Here is an 18,626-nt window from a genome sequence, read left to right on the forward strand (position 1 = left end):
TTACTCATTTTTGTTGCCCTTTTCCGAACATTTTCCAAGTCCAATATATCTTTTCTGAGATGGGGCAACCACATCTGCATGCAGTATTCAAGATGTGGCCATACCATGGATTTATATAGAGGCAATATGATATTTTCTGTCTTATTATCCATGCCTTTCTTAACGATTCCCAACATTCTGTTCACTTTTTTGACTGCTGCTGCACATTGAGTGGATGTTCAGAGAACTATCGACAGTGACTCCAAGATCTCTTTCTTGAGTGGTAACAGCTAATTTAGACCCCATCATTTTATATGTATAGTTGGCATTGTGTTTTCCAATGTGCATTACTTTGCATTTATCAACACTGAATTTCATCTGCCATTTTGTTGCCCAGTCACCCAGTTTTGAGAGATCCTTTTGTAGCTCTTCACAGTCTGCTTGGGACTTAACTATCTTGAGTAGTTTTGTATCATCTGCAAATTTTGACACATCACTATTTACCTCTTTTTCCAGATCATTTACGAATATGTTAAATAGGACTGGGCCCAATACAGACCCCTGGGGGCTACCACTATTTACCTCTCTCCATTCTGAAAACTGACTATCTATTCCTACCCTTTGTTTCTTATCTTTTAACCAGTTACTAATCCATGAGAGGACCTTCCCTCTTATCCCATGACTGCTTACTTTGCTTAAGAGCCTTTGGCAAGGGACCTTGTCAAAAGCTTTCTGAAAATCTAAATACACTATATCCATGGGATCCCCCTTGTCCACATGCTTGTTGACCCCGCCCCCCCAAAGAATTCCAGTAGATTGGTGAGGCATGATTTCCCTTTACAAAAAACGTGTTGATTATTCCCCAACAAATTATGTTCATCTATGTATCTGACAATTTTGTTCTTTACTATAGATTTAACCAGTTTGTCCGGTACTGAAGTCAGGCTTACCGGCCGGGGTCTCCTCTGGAGCCCTTTTTAAAAATTGGTGTCACATTAGCTGTCTTCCAGTCATTTGGTACAGAAGGTCATTGGAATGATAGGTTACAGATGACAGTTAGTATTCCTGCAATTTCACATTTGAGGTCCTTCATAACTCTTGGGTGAATACCATCTGGTCCTGGTGACTTATTACTGGTTAGTTTATCAGTTTGTTCCAAAACCTCCTCTTAATGACACCTCAATCTGGGACAGTTCCTCAGATTTGTCACCTAAAAAAAATGGCTCAGATTTGTGAATCTCCCTCACATCCTCAACCATGAAGACCGATGCAAAGAATTCATTTAGTTTCTCTGCAGTGGCCTTAACACTGAGTGCTCCTTTAACACCTCGATCATCCAGTGGCCCCACTCGTTGTTTAGCAGGCTTCCTGCTTCTGATGTACTTAAAATTTTTTTTGCTATTACTTGAGTCTTTGGCTAGCTGTTCTTCAAATTCTATTTGGCCTTCCTAATTATATTTTTACACTTCATTTGCCAGAGTTTATGCTCCTTTCCAGGGTGGATAAAAATCAATGATTTAAAAAAAAAATGGATTTTTTCATTTAAAATCGGACTTTTTTGATCAAATGTTTTTTGAGGAAAAAACCTATCTAAAGATAGTTTTGATTAAGCTACATTATAGTTCAAAGATATCTCATCATGGAATAGGGATTATAAATTCTAATTCTATAGTATGAGACAATATATTAATGTAATGTTTAAGAAAAGTTTTCTAAATGAGTTCCAATAGTCCATGGATTAGGGACCCAGTTTTATGGGGTTCCACAGATTATTTAGGTTAATCTTTCTATCTATCTACCCAATGGGACTCAGTGTTCAGTCTAGACGATACCATCAGAGATGCTTAGTTTTGCAGTTCTCAAACTGTGGATTTGTGTCTCCAGAGATAACATGTTTGTTAGCAAAAATGTTTTTAAATAAATAAATAATATATAGAGGTGAGAAATAACAGACCTCAGCTCTACTGTCTCTCTGCAAATTTGTGTACACAGAGTCAATCCCTTACCTCTCTCTAAAAGTGCAAAGTTTCAAAAAATTCAGTGAATAGAAGATTGTTGGGGGTGGAATAGTATAGTATAGTAAAGGAGAAGTCTGGAGATAAATATGAGAAGTGAGGGACATATGCTTTTTTGTTAAAATATTATCTGTTTGCTGTTGGAGAAAAAAATCCGGAATACTTAATGTTGTTGTTTTAGTTAAATAAAACAATGTAAACGTCTGTCTGGTGATGTTCTCCTCCTAATACAGCATAGCAAGAAAATCCTCCAAATATTAATGATTAACCTGTTGAACTGGAGATAGTTCACCTCCCAATGACTTCATAAGTATCTGCTTCAATTATCTTTGGTAAATGAAATGACCAAACAATGATTCATTTTCTGATATAGCTGTAAAACTAATCTGAAAAGTTTTCAAAATAAATCACTGTTTAAAAATTTATAGTGCGTACCTTATAAAAATGAAACCTACATCTATCTCTGAGTTGCAAAGAATATGTATTAAGGTTATAACAACCAACAAAAATGCACTTTTATGTAGAAAACCTTGATTAAATCGAGTCTTCCTGATTGATTTAAATCAAATCCACCCTGCTCCTTTGTATTTTCCTCATTAGGATTTAACTTCCACTTTTTAAAGGTCGCCTTTTTGCCTCTCACTGCTTCTTTTACTTTGTTGTTTAGTCACAGTGGCTCTTTTTTGTTCTCTATGTTTTTTAATGTGGGGTATATATTTAAACTGGGCCTCTATTATGGTGTCTTTAAAAAGTTTCCATGTAGTTTACAGGGATTTTACTTTTGGTGCTGTACCTTTTAATTTCTGTTTAACTAACCTCCTCATTTTTGTGTAGTTTCCCTTTCTGAAATTAAATGCTACAGTGTTGGGATGCTGTGGCGTTTTCCCCGCCCCAGGGATGTTAAATTTAATTATATTATGGTCACTATTACCAAGTGGTGCAGCTATATTCACCTCTTGGACCTGATCCTATGCTCCATTTAGGATTAAATCAAAAATGGCCTCTCCTCTTGTGGGTTCCAGGACTATCTGCTCCAAGAAGCAGTCATTTAAGGTGTCAAGAAACTTTAACTCTGCATCCCTTCCTGAGGTGATATGTACCCAATCAATATGGGGATAGTTGAAATCCCCCATTATTATTGAGTTTTTTATTTTAATAGTCCCTCTAATCTCCCTGACAGTCACTATCAACATCAGGTCAGGTGGTCTGTAATATATCCCTACTGCTATATTCTTCTTATTCAAGCATAGAATTACTATCCATAGAGATTCATTTAAGATTTTTACTTAATTTGATTCTACGCTTTCTTTCACATATAGTGCCACTCCCACACCAGCACAATCCGTTCTGTCCCTCCGATATATTTTGTACCCTGGTATTATTGTGTCCCATTGATTATCCTCATTCCACCAAGTTTCTGTGATTCCTATTATATCTATATCCTCATTTAATATGAGGCACTCTAGTTCACCCATCTTATTATTTAGACTTCTAGAATTGGTATACAAGCACTTTAAAAACTCATCACTTTTTAGCTGCCTGATATTACATGATGTAATTGAATGGGACTTTTTTTCATTTGACAGATCCTCCTCTAAGGGATGTCTGAATTACGTGCTCCTCTGCACCTGTCGTCTTTCCCCCAGTCCTTAGTTTAAAAACTGCTCTATGACTTTTTTAATTTTAAGTGCCAGCAATCTGGTTCCATTTTGGTTTAGGTGAAGCCCATCCTTCCTGTATAGGCTCCCGCTTTCCCCAAAATTTCCCCAGTTCCTAATAAATCTAAACCCCACCTCCCTACACCATCATCTCATCCACGCATTGAGACCCTGAGTTCTGCCTGCCTAACTGGCCCTGCATATGGAACTGGAAGCATTTCAGAGAATGCTACCATGGAGATCCTGGACTTCAATCTCTTACCTAGCAGCCTAAATTTGGCCTCCAAGACCTCTCTCCTTTCCTTCCCTATGTCACTGGTACCTACATGTACCATGACCACCGACTCCTCCCCAGCACTACACATGAGCCTATCTAGATGTCTCGAGAGATCCGCAACCTTCTCACCAGGCCGGCAAGTCACCATGCAGTTCTCCCAGTCATCGCAAACCCAGCTATCGATGTCCTAATGATCGAATCGCCCATTACTAATACCTGTCTCTTCCTAATAATTGGAGTTCCCTCCCACGAGAGGTATCCTCAGTGCGAGAGGATACCACATCATCATCTGGAAGGAGGGTCCCAACTATGGGATTATTTCCCTCTGACAGATCTTCAGTTTGGGGTGTGGGGTGTGTGTGTGGAGCTATCATGGCTTTAAGCCATCTTTGCACCCTCTTGATCCTGGGCTACTCTGGGAGATGGAGACATCCCTGACATAACAAGGAAAGCCCTTTGGGCCTGACTAAGGCTTGGTCTACACTGAAAAATTAGACAGACCTAGCTATACCACTCCAAACAATGAAAATATTTTTACGCTGTGCGATCCAGTTATTGTATATAGACATTGTATGTAGATGCAGCTTGGTCGATGGATTAACTACATCAATGGAAAAATCCTTTCCGTTGATGTAGGAAGCATCTACATTACGATAGCACAGCTGCAGCACTAGACACACCCTCAGTTATGGCAGCCTCCCAGGGCTGCCCTGTGAGATGCAGCACTGCCCAGAATCTCCATAGTTATATACATGCTTCCCCCAATACACCTTTCTTGACCAGAGCTCCATCCCACTCCTATTTCAGGACTTGCAAAGTGCTCCTCTGAGGACAGCCTTACAGTTATCTTCTCCAGTGCCTCCCTGGCCAGATATAAAGATTTTAGAGCCCTGTTACGCTATTCTGTCCCTTTTACCTGGCATAATGAGGCTGAGATAGTATGAGAATCTCACCCTAAGGAATTAAGCTAAGGTATGTGGGTCTGTGGGTTTTTTTTTTTTTTTTTTTTTTGTGACATTTGAACTCTCTTAGGTTCAGAATTAATACTTAGCACCTGGCATCTTCAAAGCAGTTTACAAACCCTTCATCTCAAAACCCCAATATCATCCCTATTTTTCACATAAAAGAGCTAGAACAGAGAGGTTATTGTACCTGATTTTCAGAGTGGCTGAGCATCCACAGCTCCAATTTAAGTAAATGGGAAATGCAGGAGCTCAGTACCTTTGAAATCAGTCTCTAGGGATATGTTTAAATGTGACGTTATGAGTGTAATATAATATTTCATTGGAAGGGGACAGGGCCAGAAAGAGTTAATTAACTCACAGACTGACCTGACTCATGGGTGAACCTTAGGGACTGGTTAGGAAGATATGTAAATGAATAGAGCTTTGAAATGCAAGTCTGCATTGTGAGAGATCTAAAGGGTAGATGTTTGCTCAGGTCTTGTGATGTAAGCAAACAAGTCCTGTCTATTGCTATAACTTTAATTCAAAGATTAAAAAAAAGGAATATTAACATTTGTGATGATACTTGAGTAAAATAGTATTATTGTCTATATGTCTCTTTGAAGGTTGAGGTAACCTGTATCTGAACTGTTTAATGGACAAATTATCCTGTGCTAATTGCCAGATGTTAAGCCTATTGTTTTCTCAGGCCAAAAGGCTGCTGGAAATGTATACGAACCCTGGGACACGATCCTACTTCATCTCAGATCTGCTTTGGGTTTCAAGAGGAGGAAACCTTAAGCCACAAGGATTGAGATCCCCAGTCATTGTCTGGAGCCACCCTGAATATGGACATTGGACTATAACCTATGGACTATTTCTAAAAGGACTTTTGGCAACTACAAGCTCACCTCTGCTATGCATCTGAACCTCAAGAATTGAATTCAAGTCTGTATGTATATTGATCTTTTAACCAACACTCTCTCTCTTTTCTTTGTTAATAAATTTTAGTTTAGTTAATAAGAATTAACTATAGCGTGTATTTTGGGTAATATCTAAGTTATAATTGAATCTGGGTATGTGGCTAATCCTCTGGGATTGGAAGAACCTTTTCTTTTATATGCTGAAATAAGATTTTAATCATCATCATCATATTTGACAGGTGTGTCTGGATGGAGGCCTGAGGCTGGGCACTTTAAGGGAACTGCGTTGTTTGGACTTCTGAGTAACCAGTGAGGTACTATAGAAGCAGTTTTGTGCTGGCTTGGTAAATCTAAGTATTGGAATAACCACCAGCTTCTGGGGTTTGTCTGCCCCGTTTTGTTTGCAGTTCACCCTAATTGAGTGACCTCAGCTGGCTCCCACGGGCAGCACTGTCACACTAAATTAAAATAATGCTGTGCCACAGCAGCGTTTCAGTGTAGATATTACCTATATAGTACATGACGTAGGTAAACCACCTCCCTGGAGGTGGTAGTTAGGTTCCATTGGGCTAGCACTGTCTACACTGGGGATAAGGTGTGGATTTTTCACACCCCTAAGGCCTTGGCTACACTTACCCGGTAGTTCGGTGGCGAGCGATCGAACTTCTGGGTTCGACTTATCGCGTCTAGTCTGGACGCGATAAGTCGAACCCGGAAGTGCTCGCCGTCGACTGCGGTACTCCAGCTCGGCGAGAGGAGTACCGCGGAGTCGACGGGGGAGCCTGCCTGCCGAGTGTGGACCAAGGTAAGTTCGAACTAAGGTACTTCGAACTTCAGCTACGTTATTCACGTAGCTGAAGTTGCGTACCTTAGTTCGAATTAGGGGGGTAGTGTAGACCTGGCCTAAGGGATGTAGCTCTACCAATGTAAATTCTTGGTGTAGACCAGGCTTTGATGACTTCCAGCCCATACTAAATCCATTAACACACATTATGGTTCCAGAGATAGCCCCTTCAATATACTTGTTTCAAGACACCTTTGGACAACATTACAGAACTGAAATGATTAAAACAATTATATAGTCTGTATTTGATTACAAATACAAGATTAGATGTTCCTTAGTCTTAAGAATTCACGAGAAAAACACAAAGGGATTTGAAAAGAGTGATTAAAAACGAAAACCCCTCTGCAACCACTGAGAACTACAGCTTGCTAAAACTCAGAGTCCAACTTTTGAAATGACAGAGCTTAAGCTGAAATCTCATTTGCTCTGAACACTGGTATATAATTGTCAGTTTTAAAAATGGAAACTGGATTACAAATGGAGGGTTAAATGCTCAAAAATAGTTGTGTAAAAAAAGCAAGAAAACAAACCAAAAAACCCCAACCCTCTGTTACACAGGTAAGAAGATGACACATTGTTGAATGTGATCCTCATGTTCTATACTTAATTGTTTTTGTTTTCAACAATGTAAATCCCACCATGCACACCGTTCAGTGTCTGCATGACCTTTACATCCATGCATCTCTAATGCAGACTCTGGACACGTATATTACTTTTGACTGCTTACTCATACCAGGTGCTTGCATAACTGCAAAACAGAATTTAAGATATTAAGTTTATGCATTAAATGTCAGCTAAGTGAGATAAAGTCATTGTAATTGTGGGTCAATGCAGGTTCTACAAAGCATCTGAAAGTTCCATATAAACAGAAAATCCTGCAGTACCTCAAAAAAAAAAATCTCACAAACTATAACATGGGAATCTAACTCTTCACAAAATCTGAGACAGCAGCAAATGTCTCTCCTCTGAATAAGTGAAAGAATATTGGAGAACTAGCATTTTGAAAACTTAACAGTCCTAATATGCATTACAAGTATTTTCTCTCACTATTCCTAAGTTCAGTTGTAAGTAGAGCAGCAATATAACTTTATTTTGAACTGTAGAGACAATAGATAAATTCATATTTATCAATATAATCTACATTTTCTTGATAACACATACGTAAAACAGCTACAAATCAAAATGTTCTTCTCCATCGTACCTTTCTCTTTCATGTAGTTTTAAATACTTCATACTCATGTGTCATTATGGGATATGAGTGACTCTTTAAATAACTAAAGTTAGAAACACCTAGTCACCAAAACAAAATCTGCATTGCATTTCAAAAGCCGGCTATGTGTCAGTGGTAGCAAATATGTCCTGACCACTAGGTTATTGAGAAAACTAAGGATAATCCTAAATAGTTGACCACAATACTCTGTAGTTGCCTTCCTGATATTACCAACATACCAAATGGTTAGATAGATCAGTAAGATGTTCTCCACGGTGTAGGTAACAGATGTTAAATCTGATACTGGAACTTAGGCTCCCTGGTTGTCATGTTTATTTTGTGCTAATTAACATTTGCTCCTCAGCATGAGTAATATTTAGCAATGGGTGTCAGGAATCGAATTACCACTACGTTTGGTACATATTATCTGGCTCAGCCAAAGAAATAAGCATATAAAATATAGGTTTCATGTTAAAACCTGAAATATAGAATTTGATGCACAACAAGCATATTATTTAAGAGCACCAAAAGATCATATTTTAGAAACCTAACTTTTACATAATACTAGAATTCAAAATGAGAGAAAACATTGGTGTACGTGTCATGTTTGACTATATGTTAATTACTGTTTTTTGCATTCCAGTAGCGCCGAGAGTCCCCAACTAAGATCGGGAACCCATTGTGCTAGGCAGTCTGTAAACACATAGCAAGAGACAGTCCCTGGGCTAATTAATATAAAATGCATGAGGCAATACTGCCACTAGGTATTAAGTGTGATGGAGGTGACAGGGCTAGAAGAGGGAAGAAAAAAACTGCTTTTATTCCCCTCTGGAGACAGCAAAACAGTGGTGAAGGTGTTTGTGATCAGTTCTTCCTTCCCAGACATACCCACTGCATTTGTCCCTTAAAGACACATCAATCCCTCATGTAGGCTCACCTGCTGCCAGCCCCAGCCACTTGCACTCTAAATACGTGCACTCTTGGGGTATGTTTATACTGCAATTAGACAACCGCAGCTGTCCTGTGCCAGCTGACTCGGGCTAAGGGGCTGTTTAAATTGTGCTGTTGACCTTTGGGCTCGGGCTGCAGCCTGAGCTTTGGGACCCTCCCACCTCACGGAGTACTAGAGCCCAGGTGCCAGACTGACTGAACGTCTACACAGCAACTAAATAGCCCCTTAGCCTGAGCCCTGCGAGTCAGCTGGATCCCCTCACTGCTCTGCCCTGGTCACACAACCACTCCCTCTACATTGCCCTGAACCTCTGGGCCCGCCTAATCCTTGCACGCTCCCTTCTCTGCCACCAGATAACATTTTACACCTTGAGACAGTTCTCCCCAGTGAAGGGCAGAAACGGAGTAGTCTGATTCTTGCTTCCCTCTGTTGCAAGAGATTATCCTTCTTTATTTAAAAATCTGGGCACTTCAGGTTCTTTGAGTTGAGCTCAAAGAACCTGAAGTAACATTTGATGTGAATAAGGATAAGGTAAAAAAAGAAAGAAAAAATACTTGGAGTTTTTTATAGTTTCACTTCTTTTTTGAGTAGGTGTAGGTTGCACCAATATAGAAAGAAGTACTCAATGTCAAGCTATAAATAGCTCCTGCTGAGAGCATAATAGCTCTGCCTCCACAGAGCACAGACAATAAACTATCACTATTAGAGTTATACAGTTCAGGAGCAAGCACATTTAAACAAAAAGGGTTCTTATTCCTACCACAAATCCAATAAAGGAAATATTTACACCATACATAAAGTATGTTTATAGCATATAGCCACATTTTGAATAAAAAGACCTGCCTATTGAATGAAGTTGTAAATATCTGATGTTTTATTCACTTTAGAATCCCATTTCCAGGAAAATAATGTCATTACTTTTGAAATATACAGCTATACAATTAAGACATTTTATTTGTTAAAGAATTACCATATTTGTGACATGGACAATTCCTACAGCTCCACATTACATATTCATCACCATTATAAAGCTTACAATCAAAATTAACTTTATGGAAAGACATAATTAATTTGTTTTTGATTATTTAAGTGAATGGGCGGAAGAAAAAGGAAACTGATTTACTTTTGATGCCAACATACACTGTTTCTGAAAATATACACAGATATCCAAAATACAAACACATTAGACAATTTATTTCAAAAGTAACACAAATAAATAAATAAATAAATAAATAAAAAAGTCCATACACTACTTGTCTTCAAACATTAGTTGTCTGGATCGCCTCCCATCTCCAGCTCCCACCCTTAATCTTATTCACAACTAAAACATTCCTGTGATAATTATAGCAGCTGCATATGTTCAGCTAGGCTGGCTCCTCCTTCTCCAGACACTCAAACTCTAAACCAAAGATCTTGGATGCCTGTAGAAACAACTGAAAACAAGTTGTAGGATCCAGGACCACGTGGCCTGCCAGATCTCCACAAACTACCTGCAAGTGCTCTGCAGAGTGCAGACAACAGCGTGAACACCGTTTTATTTAGAACAGAACCAAAGAATGGAACAGATGGCACCACACGATTTAAATAAAAACTACCTATGTTAAGTTTAGATAAGTACCCCAATTTCTGTCTACCCAATTACATACAAAAAACATGTTAAACATATTAAGGGGGCAAAGACAAGCATTCAACACTTAGGAAATGGCAGAATTAAGAATCCCTAAGCAACCTTAGCTAGGTCACCTTGAGTGAATACATTATGTAAAGTCTTGGCCAACTGCACAGAGGAAGACTGTGGCAGAGTCAGGAACACAACCCAGCTCATTTTGAACCCCAGATTAGAGCTCTAAAGAGAACATCTTTTCCCTTTTTGCAACCCTCCACATCATTCACTGCCCATCTGGTGCACTGAATGAGACGGGGATCCTACAGAACAAATAGTATATGATTATGTAATTAAAGGCTATCATAATGCATGCACACAAAGGGCTAGATCCAGAAAAGGATTTAGATAGCTAACAGTGACTTTAGGCTTTAGATTTTAAATCCACAATTTAGATAGTAAAAATTCCGAAACCCCTAACCTGTCATCTAAATTCCTAACAATCAGGTCCCCATAGCACCCAGAATCTCCATGGTACCTAAAAATCTGCCTAAATCCTAATGTCTGGCACCCAGCTCATGCCTAAGCCTTGGCAAGATCCTCAAATAAGGCATTTTCCCACAGCAATAACATCTACCACTGGTGCAAAATCCTATGGACCAGCCACTGGAGGGGAAATGATGCGCCCTTCACCAGTGGCTTATGCAACCATTAGCTAGGCAGCAGAAGAATGTTGAAAATCAGGAATCCTGAGTTTGAATCCTGGTTCTAGAGGGGATTATAGCCTACCTATGACAGCAGCACAGCCAGATATGTATATTTGAAACATTCATTCTGAAAGGCAAATGTGGCTAAGTGGATAAGATTTTGATCTGCTATGTTAGAGATCTGGATTCTATTCTTAGCTCTGCCAGACATGACCCTGTGCAATCTCTCAGTTATTCCATCTGTAAAACAGGACAATCATATGTGTCTGCTTTTTAAGGTATGAATATAAAGGTCCTGTTAAATAATAAAGGCAATGAAGTGCACAGAATTAGTAACAGAAATGAGTGGAAGAGCGGAGATTTGAATTAATGGTCTTCTCCTAGTTCCCACCCGTAACACCGTCTCTTTGGCCAAAAGAAGGGCTGCACTACTAGTGTATCTCCATTGTCCTATTCAGTTGAGGCTTACTGGGAGCTGGAAGCACATTTAGTGCACATGAAATATTCAGAGATTTTAGAAGTAAACTTCTCACAAGCTCTACTGAGCACATGCAAACAGGGATTTTCAAAGGCTTATGATTCTGCTAGATGATTTTTTATAGTAACAGCAAAAGCAATCTTTGACTCCAGAGTTACACCCTACCAAATTTTCAGTTCATGCTTCAAACCCTGAAGGTGCTACAGATCTTAAGAGAAACAGTTGGGGAGGGAGAAGATGGAAATTAACATTTGCAAAACAACCTATTTTTTCCTAAACTTGTTCTCAGAAATGACTCAACTGTTTTGCTGAACCAAAACAAAACAAAAAAAATTCAACCTGTGGCAGACAGCAAACAGAGAAAATTTCAGTCTAAATGCTTTAAGTTTGGCAAAGTTATGAGCAACAGAAAACAGGAGTGTGTAATGGAAAGTTTCAGGCAAATCGCTATCCTCCCTCACTCCCCCATAATGAGATGGCTCTCAGTTTGTAGGACGTAGCTCATATGAAAGAAATTGATATTAAAATTGTTAAACACAGTTCAGGACCAGCCTATACAGTAACTAGAGTACATAGTGGGAGGAAAGCTAGTTACATCAGCAAATAAATCCTATGTCTTTATTCATTAATTATATTCACAATTTGAACAAATCACAAACTTTCCAGTCTTTTTGTTCATTAGGCATAATATAGCTAACTACTGTATACCACCTTGCTTGTGAATCTAGTGACTAAAGGTGTTCTATGGAATTGTATTTGAATAAGAGAGACTATGAAGTTCAGACTGATTTATTTCACACGTGACATGCGCAAATAGACAAGAGACACCATTTCTAAGCCTAATACAAAACAAAATAGAAGACACAGACATTTACATAAAATCAAATCCTCACAACTTTCTCTGAGGTCATGTTTACTGACAGGCTGCAAAATGCCTGACCCAGCCACAAAGGACGTATTTGCCTAGATTGATAGCGCTTCTGAAATTAGATGGTCCAACCTAAAAATAACCACTCCCATTAACTCTACTATGAACTGTTTTCAAGTTTCAATTAGTATTCTTCCTGTGAGCTGTGTGCTTTTGAAGTCAAATGGTCAGGCCAAATACTGGAACATTTTAAAAAAATGATCCATGTTTCAAGCAATTTTATTTTCAAAGTCAGAAACAGTCTGGAATTTGTACTGCTGTTGCTTTCAAAAGTAAAAGATCTATTTTGAAAGTCACACATTTTAAACAATGAGCAATGTGGCTCCTGAAATACAGTAAAAGATTTTAGATTAATTTTCTAGCTTGGGATCCAGTGATAAACAGGCAAACTGCATATACTCATACGTGAATGCTCCTGGGCTGTACTGTGACTGCATTGTATTTACAATGAAAAAGAAATGTTGTTTGCCAGAAAGCTTACCTTTCTCTCTTTTAGTAGCTGTCTATAACCACTTTCACCCAGGGACAGTAGTGTAATGAGGACATCTAAGGAAGGAGATGCTGATGCTCTCCCTGAAGCAATGATATACAGATTATTTTCATTCTCTCTCTCTCTCATTATTCAAGTTCTTTGCAGTTATTTCACAAAGATGAATCAATCTGTAAATTATTTACCTGGGTACATCTTGCTGATATCCAGGATGAAGGAATCATTGAAACCAGCAATGATAGCACCACCTACTGGAACCATAAAATTTTTGTCCAAGCTCTGGATGAAAGCATCTATTCTACCTACTCGAGCACCCTAAAAACAAAACGAAACAAAAAGAACACAACCACCCCCCCATACATATACACATTAGGAACAAGTGTTTGACAGCATCCTGTTGTATTATGTATAAAAGCAATGCACGGCAAGTTACATTAATAAAACTCTCACAGAAAATACATTAGAGCTAAAACAAAATTAAAATGGTTACAGTTTGTTTTCTTAGTAGTATTTGCTAAGAACATGGTTGCATTGCTACATATCACCACAGGTTCATCTATCTGTAATCCTACTATTAATCCCTTTTTTGCAAGGAATTAATACACTGAACTAAATTGAAGTTTTACACACTGTGGTATATTTTCAAAGCACTGCATGGATTTTTAACGGTATAACTCCCATAAAAGTCAGTAACCAACAACATTTCAAAAGTTTACCAAATTGAAACTTAATCGGGGATATATATATATATATACATACATATACATATATATATATACATATATATACACACATATACATATACACACACACACACACACATTATATATAAATAAATGGCCATAGTGTAGCTATGTTTAATTGAGAAAACAGCCTTTTCTCAGTGCAGATATACAATTCTCATTAAAACCAGTGGATGATTGTGGGAGAACACTGAAACACTGTCCTTACCAAGATTTCAGTTAGTTGTATCATGTAAGATTGCCTATAATATGAAGATCCAAGTAACTCCACTACTGCAAATGGAGTCAAGTTCCCCCACAAGAAAACAAACTGTCATTATAACCAGGGGGGCAAGTATTCTCCAAGAGACAGGATGTAAATACTGCAGCAAGGCTCTGATTTCTGAAGCACTAATGCTGTGAATTCAGAGAAGTCTTATAGTCTGTGTTATGCAGGAGGTCAGACTAGAAAAATCACAGTGGTCCTTTCTGGCTTTTTAAAAGCCACGAATTTATGAATTCTGCAGTTAGCTGAGAAGTCTGCAGCAGTATGAAATCAGTATAATATACTCAAGCACACAATTTATTACATATTAAATTAAGCTACATGAATGTTACCAGTATCCATGACAATACCAAAATACAGAAGATGTATTGTCACTTCTGTTTTTTAAACAGCTGTTCGGGTGTTGAGTGGGAGGGAGCCAAGGATTTGGCAGTGTTTTGGTGCGGAGATGAATGCCAGAGCTTTAGCATCTGCATTTAATCGGGGAAAAGAGAATAGGGGGGCAGTTGACAGGGTAATGGGAACAAGATCTCTCCTCCTCCTCAAAAAAAAAAAAAAAAGTTTTTTTCCCTCCTCATCCTCCCATTCCATTTTGGTTTGTTGGATCCATCCTTCGAGCATTTATTTACTGGCATTCATCATGGTACCTATGCACTATCCATTGTTCTATTAGTAATGAGTGTGTACAGGTGTGACGGGGCACACTTGCCCCGCACTGGTACTGCAAGAATTAATTCTACTCTCTGGGCTGAGGAGGCCACGCCCCCACGGCCCTGCTGGGCATGCTCCAGCTGGAGACTAGATATAAAAGGGAGCAGCTCAGCTCATTTGGGGCTGACTGTTGAAGAGAGAGAATGTATGCTGCAAGCGCCAGCTCACGAACTGCAGAAGTCCCAGATGGCAGAAGCTAGGGATGCTGAGAGTCTGAAGGATAGCCAAGGAGTGGCGGAGCTGTTGGGAGCTGCACTGACTGAGGAGCCCAGAAACCCCAGGACCATGGCATCAGGAACCAGGTAGAAAGTAGCTCAGGGAGACCAGTTGTGGTGCCGAGTGGGGTCAGCATGTTTTGAGCGGATTCCCTGCTGACTCAGTGGTGGGCATACTTGCCACTGACAGGGCCCTGAGCTGGGACCTGGTGGAGCAGGGAGGGCCCAGGCCCTACTGACTGTGGCTGCCAGGCCACACTGCCTTGCTGAGTCAGGTGGCCACACTCACTCTGACCACTGGGTGATACACCCTGGCTGAACTGGGAAGCCATATTCACTCAGACCATTAGGTCCCACACCCTGACTCTGGCTACTGGGCCACACAACCTTGAGCGAGAGAGAGTGGCCATATTGACTTTTACTGCTAGACCACACTACCCCAAGACAAGGGGTGATTGTAGGGATGTGACCGTGGGGAAATAATTACCCCACCCCAAGAGGGCACAGGGTGCACTTGCCCCGCGACAACAGGGATAAGTGGGTGCCCTGGAAACTTCATGTAGCTTCCCCTTCCATCTATATCTATCATTGCATTGGAGGGATAGAATGCCCCAAGCTCCCAATATCTTGAGGATGATGGTGGTTTGGGACCTTGGAACTTCTTTCCCAGGGCCTATTGTTCTCCAGGACATCCCTTACCATTGACAAATTCTGCTGCTGTTATCATGGAATGCATAGGCTCCTAAATATACCTTAAAATTAATTTCCTCCTAGACTGTATAATTTCTATTGAAGAAAAGTTTCTTTTGTTAAACTCTGAAATAATGACTTCAGTTAAATGTTTAAGATTATATCATAGAAATATCTAGCTACAAGCCAGAAAGAAATGCACAGCCCAATACACTAATGCACATAATTGTGCTTTTCAGTGTTTCTTGACAAGATTATCATTACAAATGATTTTTTCCATTTGAGATGACACAGGAAATTAAGTTTCTTAACATTTTGATCATGGTAAGTTTAGCCTATAATAATAATAATATAGTTTCTCTGATAAGAAGCCCTCATTAGCTGTAGGATAATACTCAGCAATTACACAGCCCCATCCATGTGAAGATCAAAATGCTTCACAAACAATTACATTTCACAAAGCCACTGTAATGTAGATACAATAAATATACCAAGTAAACTATAGAACATCAGTAATTGTTTTCCATCTTCACGTCTCAAGTGTGTTTTGCCAAGGGCCTTCAACCACTCAGGAGCATATAGCAGCCATAATCTCACTTCAAATGTTCTTTTTTTGTTAAAAAAATAAATGCTTGTGAAGATTAAACAATAAAATTATTTTATTAAAGGGTCACCATCAACCTGAAATCTAGTTCTGTTAAAAAAAAAAAAAAAATAGTTTCAGGCATTAGACCCAAAGCAAAATCCCTTATGCCTGTGATTTTTTTTTTGAAAAAATAGGGATTATAAACTATTTTCCTCTATCCTGTTGATGTGTGTGACACCAACACAAAAGGGAAATATTAGAAATTATGATACAAAAAGTGTTGTCAGATATACAAAATTAAACACGCTGAAAGATGTCTTTTCCTCTAATCTTTCAGTTATACCCATATTAGATGTTTTGTAACAGTCAGTAAAACATTTATCAGAAAGATATAAGTTGACAGCGTCCCTTTAAAACAAGGAATTTCCACACACTTCTAGTAAAAGGAATGTTATCAAAATACCTAAAGACCTCAGAAGTCTGTTCAATCTACACTTCTGAAGGTGCTGTTGACAAAAAAAACCACATGTGGATTGCAACTACTGAGATACAAGAGTTTTAACAGCTTTATGGCTGGTGCTGTATATTAGGAAATTTCCATTTAATAAACAATCCTCCCAAAACAGGCATTTTTTAAAAAAGTAGCATTATAACTAAGTAGCTTATCCAGTGTCAGTCAATTGTTCCTCTCCCTAGGAACACGCTGTAGCAATAAGCAAGGATGAGGTGGACATTGGTAGGATGTTGTGGCACTTCTGTCATATTCCTTCAGCCACCTCAGAAGTGCATCAATAATAAGGTGCCTAATAATTCACATCCTGAAGAGGTCTTAATTCCTATTCAAGTATGGTCCATGATTTTACATATAACTGTTTTAATATGTTTAGGAAGCAGGTTTAAGAAGACATAAAACATATCCTTCCACTATGAAAAGTATGTTAGTAAAATGAAGCAAAGATAGGGGAAAATGTTAGGTTCCAGACAGTAGAGAAAAGGTGAGCATATATTTGTTAATTTCTTCCCAGTCTCCCCCCTCATTTTAAAAAAGGGTTATCTGAACTATTTGGTTCCGTCCCCAACTTTACCACTTTCGGCACCAGTTTGCTTGCCCAGCTGCCAATTTTAACTCCCTTTCTTTTATAAAAATGACATTTGGAATACTGAACAGCTTCCATCTTTCTTTTTACACTAGAAAAAGCAGCAGAAGCAGCTGAAAGGGCCACATACTGCATGGCATTTGGGGAAAAACCAGTTTGGAACTTTTTTCTTCTTCTCTTAACCCCTTTCTTTTCCTTACTCTTTCCTCTACTACCTTGCCTCTCCTCGCCTCAAATTCACATGGTGCATTACCTCTGACAAATTATTTATGTATACTTTATTGATTTAGAATCACCAATACCCTGAAGACTCTTCCATATTTCTGACAATTAAAAAATCCCAATTGATTTGTGGGAAATTATTTTTCTTCCTGTTCTTTCAAAGTTACTTTGTAGGTTTCTGATTTTGTAGTGTGAATAATAATCAGAAGCTGATGAATATTTCTTCACACCCCTAACTATGGGTATGTCTACACTACAAAGTAGTGAAGTAGAGAAGTTGTGGGGAGCCCAAATAACCCTTCATTTTAGACTAAAGGGGGTTTTCTTGTAGGAAGGTTGCTGGAAATCAATTCTGCTCAATCTGGCCCACCCGACTTTGTCAGCAGCGGGAAGCAGCTCTAAAAAAGTACCCTCTGTCCTTTGAACCTGCTCAGACAGGCAAAATTGCCTGGGATTAGACTCAAGTCTGCAAAAACATTTGACAGAATGTGCCCATGTTGTGCATTTTGTAGTTCTATATAATTGTATTATCAAAGGTTAACAAATATATCATTTAAAAAAGTCTCATTTGAAATACAAGCCTCATACCTGCTGGATGAGATGCATACATTTTGAAGACTGAACTCCATATGCATTGTTGACAATATGAGGAATGTCATAATTAGAACAAATCACAGCCAGTTCTTCCAGTCTACAAACATAAAAGTGCAAATTAGGAAAACACCATAACTTCACTGTGTTCGGTTAGAAGTATGAGTCAGGCCATTTAAGGACTAGTTAATGCAAGAAGGTCAAAATGGGGACAAACGAGGGAAAAGGAAACTTCTTCACAATTATATTAGGGTACACTGCAGCTGGGAGTATGCCCCCCAGCTGGGTTGACAGATACAAGCTAGTTCTCCTTGAGCTAGTGTACTAAAAATACTGCATGGGTGGTAGCACAGGCTAGCTGCTCGAGTACAAACTTACCTGACTCCCTCGGTCCTAACTTAGGTGGTTAACCTGTGCTGCAAAGTCCACACTGCTATTTTTAGCATACAAGCTCAAGGAGAACTAGCTGAAAGCAGACATACCTTAGTATTATTATGA

At 39.0% G+C, this 18,626-nt stretch overlaps 1 protein-coding gene across 1 annotated transcript in view; it reads right to left on the reverse strand.

Annotated features, from left to right (window-relative positions):
* SEPSECS (Sep (O-phosphoserine) tRNA:Sec (selenocysteine) tRNA synthase) overlaps positions 1-18,626 on the reverse strand; it is a 57,471-nt gene that overhangs the window by 13,486 nt on the left and 25,359 nt on the right. The window contains exons 6-8 of the mRNA XM_054030352.1: positions 18,126-18,228; positions 13,194-13,323; positions 13,000-13,091 (exon numbers count right to left, since the gene is read on the reverse strand). Of these exons, the coding sequence (XP_053886327.1) occupies positions 13,000-13,091; positions 13,194-13,323; positions 18,126-18,228 (325 nt within the window). The remainder of the gene's footprint in view (positions 1-12,999; positions 13,092-13,193; positions 13,324-18,125; positions 18,229-18,626) is intronic.

This window comes from Malaclemys terrapin, chromosome 5, assembly GCF_027887155.1.
Source record: "Malaclemys terrapin pileata isolate rMalTer1 chromosome 5, rMalTer1.hap1, whole genome shotgun sequence".
Classification (NCBI taxonomy): Eukaryota; Metazoa; Chordata; order Testudines; family Emydidae; genus Malaclemys; species Malaclemys terrapin.